The sequence below is a fragment of the Lolium rigidum genome, chromosome 5 (genome assembly GCF_022539505.1).
Source record: "Lolium rigidum isolate FL_2022 chromosome 5, APGP_CSIRO_Lrig_0.1, whole genome shotgun sequence".
NCBI classification, from domain to species: domain Eukaryota; kingdom Viridiplantae; phylum Streptophyta; class Magnoliopsida; order Poales; family Poaceae; genus Lolium; species Lolium rigidum.
Window position 1 is genome coordinate 95,702,171 of NC_061512.1, and position 11,926 is coordinate 95,714,096.

Consider the following 11,926-nt stretch of genomic DNA (forward strand, 5'->3'; position numbering starts at 1 on the left):
TGCTCTTCTTCATAGTCTGGCCTTTTGAATAGCCAGGGACAAAGCCATGAGTACTTTATAAAGTACTCGCAAACTACCACTAATAGAAGTACTAGTAGCTCTAAATAAGGGTTCTAAGCTTCTAGGTTTATTTGCACAAAGCTAGTTTTATTTCATAAACACTTAATAATCAAAGACTCTTTATTGGTCAAAAATTACTCAAGTGGGAACATCAGTGTCATTCCCACAACTCTTGTTGTGATCAAGTCAAATTCATCTTTGTAGTCACAAGTCATTTTTAGAAAAACATATGACAACGGAACAGTATGGCCATCCAACCGTCCATGACCGCGGACGCGGCTATTCGAATAGTTTAACACAACTTTTGATTACATCCGTCAGGGATAGCCCTGAATAATCATACTCAGTATGCGGATCATCAACCATTAATATTTTACTTACATACCCTAGTATAGGCACCTCCCAGCTGAGCTTGGCCTCCTAGCGATGGCGATCTGCCATCCTGGGAACTGCACAGGGCTTGGGTAGGACATTCATCTCTATTTCACGTCATTTCACTTTTCACGGAGGCAGCCTCAGCATAACCCCTATGACGCTTGTTCAGAGGGAACCATACTAAAGTACATAAATTTCCAGTTAAGCCCTACCCATTATGAGGTATTGTGGGGGTACGCTAAAGTTGGAATGGTATCGCATCAGAACCTAACCATCAGTTTTTGTCAAATTCACCTTGTTATTCAAAGGTCATATTCACCTTCAAAACTTTCAGTAGAATGACTCATCATCTTAAGGTTTTCAAAGTCATTTGATTCACAAGTTCCCATCTAGAGTGGTCATGTTTAGTTTTAGCACTAGCAACTAGTCATGAGGGGTGCTAACTAAATTTTAGCTATCTAGGCTAAGTTTGATGCTCTTGTAGTACTCTAGATTTAGACCAAAGTTAACTATAAAAATAAGCCTTGATAACCAAAGTAAAAGATTGCAAGATAAAAACTTGGGCTTGGAAAAATCCTTAAACACAATAGTATTGCAAGGGTATCTTGCACTAATATAGCTTGCATTAGTAGAGCTTGCCTTGGTTGGTGCAATGATCAAAGTGTTCCTCCTCTTCTTCGTAGAATACCTCCTCCTCCTCATAGCCTTCGGTACTAGCGTCTATAAACGGATACGATGTATACAATCACCAAACAATGCTTAAGTAGACTATTTAACCATAATGGCTCACACAAGATGATCTATTATCATCACCAGAATTAATACTAGGGTTTTCAATTATTTCCTCTGTGAAAAGTAATTTCCTCTGATTGAAAATTACTAAGATTTAATATCCTCAAATAATAAAATATGAGGCCATGTATACTAAAGTCATCACCTCACATTAAATTACTTGGGAAAGTGATTTAAATGAGAGGCTACCTCTCATAATATTTTGCTAATATTTTTGGTAATTTAAATGAGCTAGATATGACTACATAGTCATTATTTAACTCTAGCCCATGATCATGGTAAACAATAATGTCATATTTTTACATATTCAGGTAGAGTGTTTTAAGTGTGAATTTTGAGAGGTGGAAACTCAAAATAATTTATGGTTGATTTTTAATAAATGTTTGAAATTGGCAAAGTGACTGCCTTATTATTTTTACTGTAGGTGATCTACAATGTTTCTGAGGTTGCAACCAATTTATTTTGCTAGATAAAATCCTAAGCTATCCATAGAAATTTGAATCACTAGATTTGGCTGAGCAGATATTTTTCTATGGAATTTTGAACAGGGCATCAACATTATGTCTAGGCTAAAAAGAAATAAAACAAATCTGAATTTATGGGCTTAGGCGGGAAACTAAACAGGCCAGGGGAAAAAGCTAACGGGACGGCCTAGTGGCGCTTCACGCACACGCGGGCTGCCCGGCAGCGGGTCCTACCCGTCAGTGGGTTTTTAAAATCGAAATGGTATGGGCGAGGAGGGTCGTTGGATTAGAACAGGATCTAACGGCCGAGAGTCGTCGTCGTCGACGACGAGCTCTAACCCTAGTTGCGGCGGATCTAGGGGGTCGGAGGGCTCACCGATGGCCGGCGATGGTCTGGGGTGACGGAGATCGACATTGCGGACTAAGAGGAAGCAGATGGTGGTCGCGGCAGCTCCGGGGGTGCTCGGCAACTCCAGCTCCACCTTCTCCTGCTCCGGCGGGTCTCCGGCCAACAATTGGGGCTCAGTGGGTGAAATTGGGATGGGGCATTGCTTGAGGAGGGTCAGTGAGAGGAGTGGAGTGAGATGGTGTGGAGAAAGAGGGCCGGGGCGTGCTCCTTTTATAAGCTCATTGAGCAGCTGCGGGAGGTCACGGGGGCGGACGGTGAGGTGGTGCTACGGGCGGTGAGAGGCATGGGCGAGGATGGGGTGCTGTTCAGGGCGTCATGGCGATCATCACGAGCATCTTCGCACAGGAAACGGTGGTCAATTACAATGGGGAGCTTGACGCGTCCGGCGGTACTGTGGCGGACGTCGTCGACAAGCGCGACGGCGACAGGGCACGGGAGAGCTGGTGACGATGTCTGGCATGCTCCTGCGAGTGAGGTGAGGGTGCGGGCGGGCGCTGATGGCGAGGCGAGGGCTGAGGCGACGGGGCACCGTGGGCGCCCGTGCGCACGCTGGCGTCGCGACCATGCCGGTCGTGGCATGCCTGGGTGACGTGGGCACGTCTTGGGCTGGGCGGTGCGGGGCTCTCCTTGGCCGGGGAAGTGTACTAGCGTGTTCATCGTCGCCGAGGCAAGCCTAGTGGACAAGGTGAGGTGAGCCAGGGAAGAGAAGAGAGAAGAGTGGCATGGAAGAGGTCATGGTGAGTGGCATGTGCATGGCATTGTCATGATTCTCCAGTGATCAGTGGTGCAAAGGCATGCCATTGTTAAGAGGATTCAAGGGGGCACTAAGGATGACAAATGGAGCTATGGTTTAGGCTTAAACCCAACGGATTTTAGGGTGTGTGCACTTATCTGATTCATGCACACAAGGTGTTCGACCCAATGGCCGCAAGAGATTTTATTTTGAATTTTGCCAAAATATTTCATGGGAGTGACTTTAATATTATTTGACATCTCTTGGTGGTATTGGTTTGCAAAATGAGATTGGTTTGATGAAAATCAAATTTGAGGTGATCTTAATTCTGTTTTAAGGTTGCCACTTTGGATGCTTATTATAAGCATTTGAGAGTGACTCAGCAAAGTTGGTCAACACCAAGTTACTCACTTTCATGTGTACTTGTGATCTGGGCAAAAAGATTATGGTGCTTGATTCAGAAAATAATAACCACAGGGGCTGAAAGTAGGCATCAGACTAAAAAAGTCAAAAATGACCATTATCACATGTGCCTTGATTTTTATTTTTATTTTATTTGTTTTGCTTTTTTTGACTCAAAAGTTATTGTTTTGGGTTCAGAGGTATTTCCCACAACTCTAAACAATAATCATGGCAACATCAAAACATTCATGCATGAACACTATGCACAAAATTTAAATCAAACCAAGTTTTTGTTGGCTCAAAATTTTGGAATAAGGGAAATTGACTTTCTTCATTGCTTTGGATTTTTGGGGTGTTACACTTGTGGCGACGCTGAACTTGGCAAGTCTTAAGCACTTGTTGCGGTACTTGAAGATGAGGTTGGCAATCACCCACTTGAGGAAGTTCTTGACGCACTAGCGATGGAGGAACTCCTTTGCGCAGCTGCGACACATGGAAAACGGGGTGTAGCTTGGACTCCTCCGGCAGCTTCAGCTTGTAAGAACAATCGCTCACTGTTTGTTCCGCTTGGAACAGACCGAAATAGCGGAAGGCCAACTTAGCATTGGATCGCATGGCCAACGAAGGACTGGATGTAGGGATGCAGACATAAATAAACCCAGTCGCCCACCAGCCCATCAGCAAAATGATTCATACGATTGTTGGCACGATGAAAGTGTTCACGCGGCACATTAGTCATCAAATGTCGTTCATTCAGCCATTCCTTTAGATCGGTCACAGTTATTTTGTAAAACATACTCCTCTGGGAATAATGTTTTGGCACATGAGAGCACATGCTCCCTTTACATTGAAATGCATCATTGTAGACACATTTTAAAATATTAGAAAAATTGAAACAAAAAATTCACATGTACATCTTCATGTGCTACACGCTCATAAATTCGTTTCATGAAAATCAACTTGTTGTGGGCGTGTGTAAAAATGACAAAGTTAGGTGCCAAAAATAAGGCTTTTCGATAATTTTTCTCGTTTTCACCTAGACCACATAATTTATTATTTTTTCATGAAACTTGACGAATATATACATATTGTGGGGATGTACATGTAGAACTTTTTATAAAAGTTTCAACTTATATATCCGGGAGCCGAACTAAAGAGTTTTCGATACTCCTTTTTTTGTGTTTGGCATGAGTTTCCGATACTCCTAGCAAAAAGTAAAATCCCCTTAAAAATAGGTAACCCTAGGGAAGTCTGAAAGTGGACAGAAGAAGGCGGCGAGAGCGAGAGAGAGAGAGAGAGAGAGAGGGACGAGAGATGTCGATCCTGTGGGAGAAGAGCTCGGCATGGCGGTGGCTGGTGGGGCGGACGCGGGATTCGAAGCCCTTCTTCTTCACCTTCGCGGCGCTCTGCGGCGTCGTCCCTGGCGTGGTGGGCTACGGCGTGATGCAGCTCACCAGCTCCCGCAACGACAAGCTCGAGGCCCACCTCCGCTCCAACGCCCGCCCGGAGACCACGGTGCGTGAATTCGCAACCCCCCTTCCCCACCCCCGCGTCTCGATTAGCAGAAGCATGCTCTGATTTCTTGTGATCGGACGGAGAACTCCACGACTCCCATCGGTGAGGCACGGTTCTGCTCTGTCGTGTATATGTTCTTATTGCCACATCGACACATCGTAGCAAGCATTTCGAATGTACGCGCTAGCGATCTATCTTCTTTAGATTTTCTGTTTGTCCACATTCCAAGATTCGATGTCATGGATAAGAACTGGAGAGCTCGTCTTGAGAGGCATGACGATTGGCAGGATTCGTTCTGGGCGATTATTGTCAGCCATATATCTAAAACTCACGCGATTATAACACCAAGAACACTTGGTGTTGGGCTGCGTAAGCATTCCAGCTTTTCTGGGTTGGTTCTTTCCTTTTACTCATTGAACATGAAGTCTAACTGCCCACCTGACGAGCAAAATCATGCGATTGTGCCATCCCAAGCGTGCGCTAGGCCAGGGCACATCTACCTGCGTCGGCTTGGAGTGAGCAGACTTGTGCACACCTCACTGATTGCCCAATTTCTAGAAGTAAGTAGTAACTAAGGCTTGGCACAAGATACCTAGGCCTGGTTGGGTATCTCTGGCTAACAGGGTTTCAACAACCATTGTGCTGTGTACCTTCTTCAGATCATTTGATGCATAGTTCAAACAAAAGAAAGCTGTAGTTACTTGCTGAAACATTACCAATGATCCTGTGAAGTTGTAACTAATGGACATGTTAAGTGATATTCAGCCAAAATATGTCAAAACAAGTAAAATGTCAATAGAATGGGGATACATGCGACACTTGTCGTGAGAGAAAGGTGGGTGTTAAAGATTAGAGAAATTAGCATGGTCTGTTCCACAGTAATGGTATTCTTGTTTTGTATTTTTGTGCTGTACCCATATCTAGTGCCAGTGGCGGAGCTAGCTCAGGATTGTAGCCTGTGCAAGCTTTGAGTGCAGCCAAGCTTAGCAGAAGAACACTATATGCTTTGGATGGAACATGGCGTGTGAGTTTCTTTTATGCATAATACATTGTTCAATTGCGGTGAAGATGCAACCAGAAGAACAATATAACATACTAATTGCAAATCTTTGAGATATGGCTAGTATTACAATTTTAGGTTGTTCTAATGATGGTTTATTCTGTTGCTACACATTAGGAATTACGTGTAAAATTCATCCTTGATTACCGAGGAACCAAACTGAATACGTTAGATAGTCTGGTATATGGTTAACAGTGTGGTTCATAAGTTCGTAACGGCTGAAGCTTCGGTTATATCAGTACAAAACTGACACAGATTGGTTTCTACCGAACTAACCAGATAGGCCCCATTTGTCCTGGACTTCCTGATCCCTTCTGGTGTGGGCTGCCCGTAATGGGCCTTCTGGTTTCAGTCTCACGGTACTGTGTCTACTGCGTAGCAGTACTATTATCCCCTGAAACAAAAGAAACATAGCAACCTACTAGTACGACCAGTCTCTCTGGACATGAACTTTCATGCAAGGTTGTGTTAATGTCTGAGCATGACGGTCCAACTCATATGCACCTAATGTGTAAAGAACTATGTTGTACGTGGACTTGTGCTTGCCATGTATTCTAATTAATCTTCATACACAATATACATGCATGGAAAATTTGAGGACTAGATCGTTACACAGACACTGATGTGGTATTGATTGCTGTGTTGTGCTTGGGCTCCTCACTGATGTAGATGCCTAATGGAGTGCTGGACACTTTGCTCTTGTTTTTTCTTGGTCCAGAACACTTCTTACTCGATAGTTACTAGTTAGAGAATTTCTAGACAACAAAGGTTGCAATGTGTGATAGTATGATGTGCAGTTATCGTGTCGTTCTAAAATTCATGTCAACTTTGGTTAATATAGTAATTACCGGAACCGTACTGAAGTAGTTTGGCATTTACCAAAACCTAACCCTGTTCTCAATTCATAGCATGTTTTCTGAAGTACTGAAACCGTATTTATCAAATAACCGCATTTACCAAATTAACCAAACATGCACCCCTAGGTACATGTAATTTAAGTACATCGTTATATTACAACCTAACTTGTATGCATCTGTTGAATTAACCGAACATGCACCCCTAGGTACAAGTAATTTAAGTACATCGTTATATTACAACCTAATTTGTATGCATCTGTTGTGTTACTCCCTCCTATTTGTAAGGCGCACGAGCTTTTTGTGACGAACCTTTGACCAAAAAGTTGAGCAATAATATCTCATTTAGATTCGTATTGAAAAACACTTTCTAATGATATGAACTTTTCATCAGATAATCTTTTATTTACTTATACCATTTTTTGGTCAAATGAAAATCTTGCATGTGCCTTATAAATGGGAATGTAGGGAGTAGTTTTCTGCATGTGCCTTATAAATGGGAATGGAGGGAGTAGTTTTCTAGACCTTGCTCTGTGGCATGCTTTGCTATACATGATTTTGGATATACACTCTAGTGGATTGCAGTTTTTTTATGTACAGATAGACTGGAATGCCTTCAAGAAACATGTCCACTACTTGAGTTCTAGTTACACAGTTGACCAGTATTCTTTAGTAGAATATATGGTCCTAGGACAAACCTGCTTCAGTATTGGTAGTTAACAATATGTGAAAGACCTCTTATCTCCTTACTATCGAAGGGGAGTTAGTGGTGATGGTGATTTTGACGCATGTCCTTTCATCCCACATCATATCTTCCTCCTCCACCACTAAAGGCCACCTCAGTTTTCAATATGTGGATTCGATTTAAGAAAAACAGCTACACTATCTTCCCCCTCAAGATTAATCAACAAAACAGACCAAACGCTGTACCCCTTCTCCTGGTAGCAATTCCAAAAGAAAAAAAAGGACCATGGTTCTGGTTCCTTTCTTTCTATCCAATTCTACCCAAACCACCTCCCTACAGAATCGACTTGATCATTGCAAACAAATCTTAATAGAATTTGTTTTCTGTATCAAACCCCTAGTGTCAATCTCATCTTAAGTTGTCTCCAATTCATCGTCGGAACCATCAAGGGCCCTTTTTTCCTCTAGCCGGGAAGAACAGTGAATTAGGCAGCCTCAGTGATGGCCCTCGTTGCCAAGCGTCGGGAGTAGCAAAAGAAAGCTGCCGCTGCGTCCAGGAATTAGCAGGTCGCTCTGCACCTTGCTAAAACTGCTTAGCACTTACGGGTTTAGCATGCTCGATGGCGCACTTGTGCACATGTGATGCCTTTGATTCAGCAGCCTTGTGATCTCATCTGCTCGTTTTGGGCTGTCTAATAGCAAACTGAGTACATTATTCCCGTAAGTCTTTCTCTCCATTCGTGTCCTCCCCCTTCATATGGGGTGCGTTCTTATACCTTTTGCCAGTGTTGATGCTGGAGCACGATCTGAGTACCTTTTCTCAAGTGCTGCCTTGTTGTGCACTTGTGCCAATGTGATATACCTCTCCGCATTGTGCTGTCACTAGTGATTTTTCGTGAATCAAGTTGAAGTCGGTGTGCATATTTGAGTGAGTTGAAGTTTTTCGGTTCTTACTTACTTCACTGTTTGAGCAACATGACATTGGAAGAAAAGGAATTGAGTTGCAAGTAGGGGATTTAAGTGGGAAGTGTTCTGATGTGGAATTGAAAGTTCAAATTCGATGTGAAAGTTTCCCAAGTTGATGAGCTGAAGAAAGGGAAGGAAGCCTTATTCAAACTGTTTATCCGTGCAATAGCAGTTTCATGGTGCAACTTGTTAAGGGTGGCAAGATTTGCATTGAGAAATCATTTGCCTCTTGTGAAGTAGCAGCATAATCTTGTGTGGAAACTATTGTGGTATAGGCAAGACTTGTGCATGTCTTTCACCTATGAATAAATATTTTTTTGTGTATGTCAATGGTGGTTTCTAATACTCGCTTTTAGTTAGTCGAAATGTGCATAATCATACATATCATCATGTGACCTTCATTCAGAAGTGAGTGAAGGGGCAAAGAAGCTCATTTCTTATTTGGAAAATATCATTCATGAATGTTTATTTGGACAGTACAGACCAATATTGACGTGTGGACCATATAATACCTGATGTGATTGACAATTGCCTTCTTTACCATCTAAATTTACACTATACATGTTTATCTGGTGATAGCTATGAATTTGTGTCCCAAGTGTTGAAAAACAAATTGGTGGTGGCTATTTGGACCAGGTCATCCCCATTCCCATTACTTAGCTACAATCTTTTATCCACTTATTGATTTTTTTATGATGGCTACCCGAACCTGGTTGTCCACATTCCCATTACTTCAAACGGAGATGCACTATCTTACATAAAACAGGGAAAATGAGAAGTTCATATTGGAAATACATAGACAGTCGCTATGGTACAAACAATTTCGAGATATAAAGAGTTTCTTAGGGGTTGTTGGTTTGATGCCATATGCTGCCATTACTCTGTCTGGAAATGCCGTGTGCGGCCTGTATTATTGTTGTGTTTGATTGAGTACTTTGAATTTTTGGTCCCTGCAAACAATCTGTAAGAGATGGTTGTGCATGTAGATACTATCAAAATATGCTTCTAGAGTACCTTTGTGGGAAAAGGGTGTGCAGCTTAAATAAGTAATACTCCTAGAATATCCAGGTGGATGAACTTTGACGAAGTTTGATACCCTAACAATTTGTTGCCATTTAATATGTTCCTTGTCCAGTCCATACCATGGTTGAATGTTTGCTGCATTTTTCCAAAGCAGCTGTAAGAAATTGTTGTGCAAAGAATTTATATTAGGTGGATGTTGCCAACCATTGTCTAGTTATCAGTTCAGCATATGTAACTCTTCACTCCCAACAAAGTGCTTGACATCTATTTGCACAGCTAAAGGTTTTAACTTTATTTTTACTTCCTGACAGACCATATATCCAATTCTTTCCTCTGTATCTTTCTATCTTTCCAGCTTCCAGGTGCATCTGTCATGCACATTTTGTTGTGGTCTGTTAGTGCTTCTCCTGAAGTTTTGTTTATTTCATTTCCACTAACTTATGGAACCATTGAACAACAGATGATGGGACAAGTGAACAGGGAGAGGCTGGCAGAGTTTCTCGGTGAGATACAAAGGAAAGAGGACACAAATGACAGATACGTCGCTGCTCTTAAAGGGGAGACACTGACAAGGAAACGCTATGAACGAATTCAGCCTGTCCAGCAGCAACCTGCCCAGGAGAATGCAAAGGACCAGCAAGCTACCCAGGAGAAGGGCAAGGCTAAGTGAACATAAATGAGCTGTAGCTCTAAAAACTTTATGAAGGGAGGTTTATGGATCATATTTCCTCTTTATGAGATAGTGGAAGTAGCATTAGCGGGACAAGTAAACTCCTTTTCAAGTCTTATCTTTGGCAACTTTTGATTAGTTCCTTAGATGCCCTTATAGCAAGAATGATGCAGGAGCAAGAAAGTATGTTTCATCTGCCTTTCCAGATTCTTGCTATTCAAATAACACGGATATCAAATTCAATTCGTAAGTAATGCTGGTCAATCGATGACAGTTATATGCTCTAAAAAATAGGCTTTGCTCTTTGACACGTTTTATATGGACTTCAGTCATGCTTTATTGGAGTTGTCTGACGACGAGGAAGGAATATAGAATAGGATGCTGGCCTTGTTCCTTTTGAAGTTTGGACTTAGGTTCAGTCAGGAATTTACATATAGAAAGGATTTGAAGTTTGGACTTCGGTTCAGTCAGGAGTTTGCGTATAGAAAGGAGCCAGGAATCGCATGCGCATTAGCAACCAAGCTTCTTTTGCTTCTGCAATCGTGCTTTTCGCAATTCTCAGTCATGAATGGAGCTCAAACCTTGGCGCATAGCAACCTGAAGGCTGGTTTCCATAGCGAATGTTTGAGAAAGGAGCTAGTAGAGGGCAGCGCATCTGCATAAGCACTCGTTGACTAAGCCTTGCGTTCCTCAGGGAGGTACGAAACGTTTTGCCCCTGCTCCTTTCTCCCAGGCGGCGGGCACCAGATCCCATCTCCACCGGTGTGAGCTCTAGGCCTCTTTTCCTCCGTTTGCCGCTCCAAGGCCTCTTTTCCTCCGTTTGCCGCTCCAGCGGCAGGAGGGGGAGGGGATCTCATTTCTCCTCTGTTTTGTAGTTAGGGCTTGTCTGCTATGGTGCGTCGTTGGGTGGTGGGAGCGGCGCCCGGGCAAATAAATCTGCCTCAACTCCACTTCCACACCGTCGGCGACCTTCACGGCGGTGTCTCGGAGTTGTTGGCAATGTGTGCTTGTCGATCTTTCAGGTCGGTAGCTTGGTTTTCTCGCCGTTCTTCAGATCTGGCGAGATCTGTTTCTCGACGTGTCACTGGCGTTTGTCATTGTCCACGACGACGCTGGGGCCTGGGGTGAGGTGGTTCTTCTGGAGCGAAGATGTTGGTCCGGAGGTGGTGGATATGCTGTTCTTCTCCGACTTCGTCGATGGGAGACCGCGTATCTTGGTCCAAGACAGCACGGGGACGTCCCCCGGTCGACGTGCCACAGCGACATGTGCCTCGTTGCTTGCAGCAGGCTGTTCATCGACTCACAAAGCGGATCTTGCAAAGGTGGAGGCTCGGCGTCTCTTCTTGCGTTCGTCTCGGCGGCGTTGGAATTGAACGGCGGCCGCTGGCTACGGTGCTTGCAGAAAACCCTAGAGATCGTTTTGTATTTCTTGATCTTTTAGGATTTTATCTGCAAATTCAGGATAATCATTTTATCCCGGTTTGTCTTTTAGTTTCCACATGTGTTGTTTCATGTAACTTGGTTTTCGATTAATGAAATATGTGGTTGCTCTCATAAAAAAAAAGCACTCGTTGACTAACTTGAGGGCTCGCTGCCTATTTATCGTTGGGTAACAAATATGCACACCAAGATCCACCCAAGGGGAGTTAGGAATGGAGAGAAAATCATGGCACGCAAAATCATCACAGGTGATGCCTGACCTAAAATAAAATTGAGCAGCTGGAGAAGCTCTGCTATCCAACCGCAGGTGGCAGGCGTCTATGCCACTTCTCGGTGGAACAACGGTCATGGACACCGAATTCCATCAGCTCGAGCTCCTTAGCGTTGAAAAGGAAGAACTTTGAGAAATTGAGTTCCCGCGGCTTTCCCTCATAGCGTTTGAGGCCTTGAGCACCACTTGCCTGAGAGGCTGAGACTGT

General features: G+C 43.4%; 1 protein-coding gene across 1 annotated transcript; it reads left to right on the forward strand.

Annotated features, from left to right (window-relative positions):
• The first annotated feature begins 4,533 nt into the window (after positions 1-4,533).
• LOC124653127 lies at positions 4,534-10,280 on the forward strand. The gene is made up of 2 exons (XM_047192186.1): positions 4,534-4,750; positions 9,798-10,280. The coding sequence occupies exons 1-2, from the start codon at positions 4,550-4,552 to the stop codon at positions 10,005-10,007; spliced, it is 411 nt and encodes a 136-aa protein (XP_047048142.1). The 5' UTR covers positions 4,534-4,549; the 3' UTR covers positions 10,008-10,280.
• The last annotated feature ends 1,646 nt before the right edge of the window (positions 10,281-11,926 follow it).

Excerpts from the sequence above, each read along its gene's own strand:
- LOC124653127 (XM_047192186.1), top strand. The coding sequence starts at position 4,550 with ATGTCGATCCTGTGGGAGAAGAGCTCGGCATGGCGGTGGCTGGTGGGG. Across the intron at positions 4,751-9,797 it reads ACGCCCGCCCGGAGACCACG|ATGATGGGACAAGTGAACAG; the intron begins GTGCGTGAATTC and ends ATTGAACAACAG.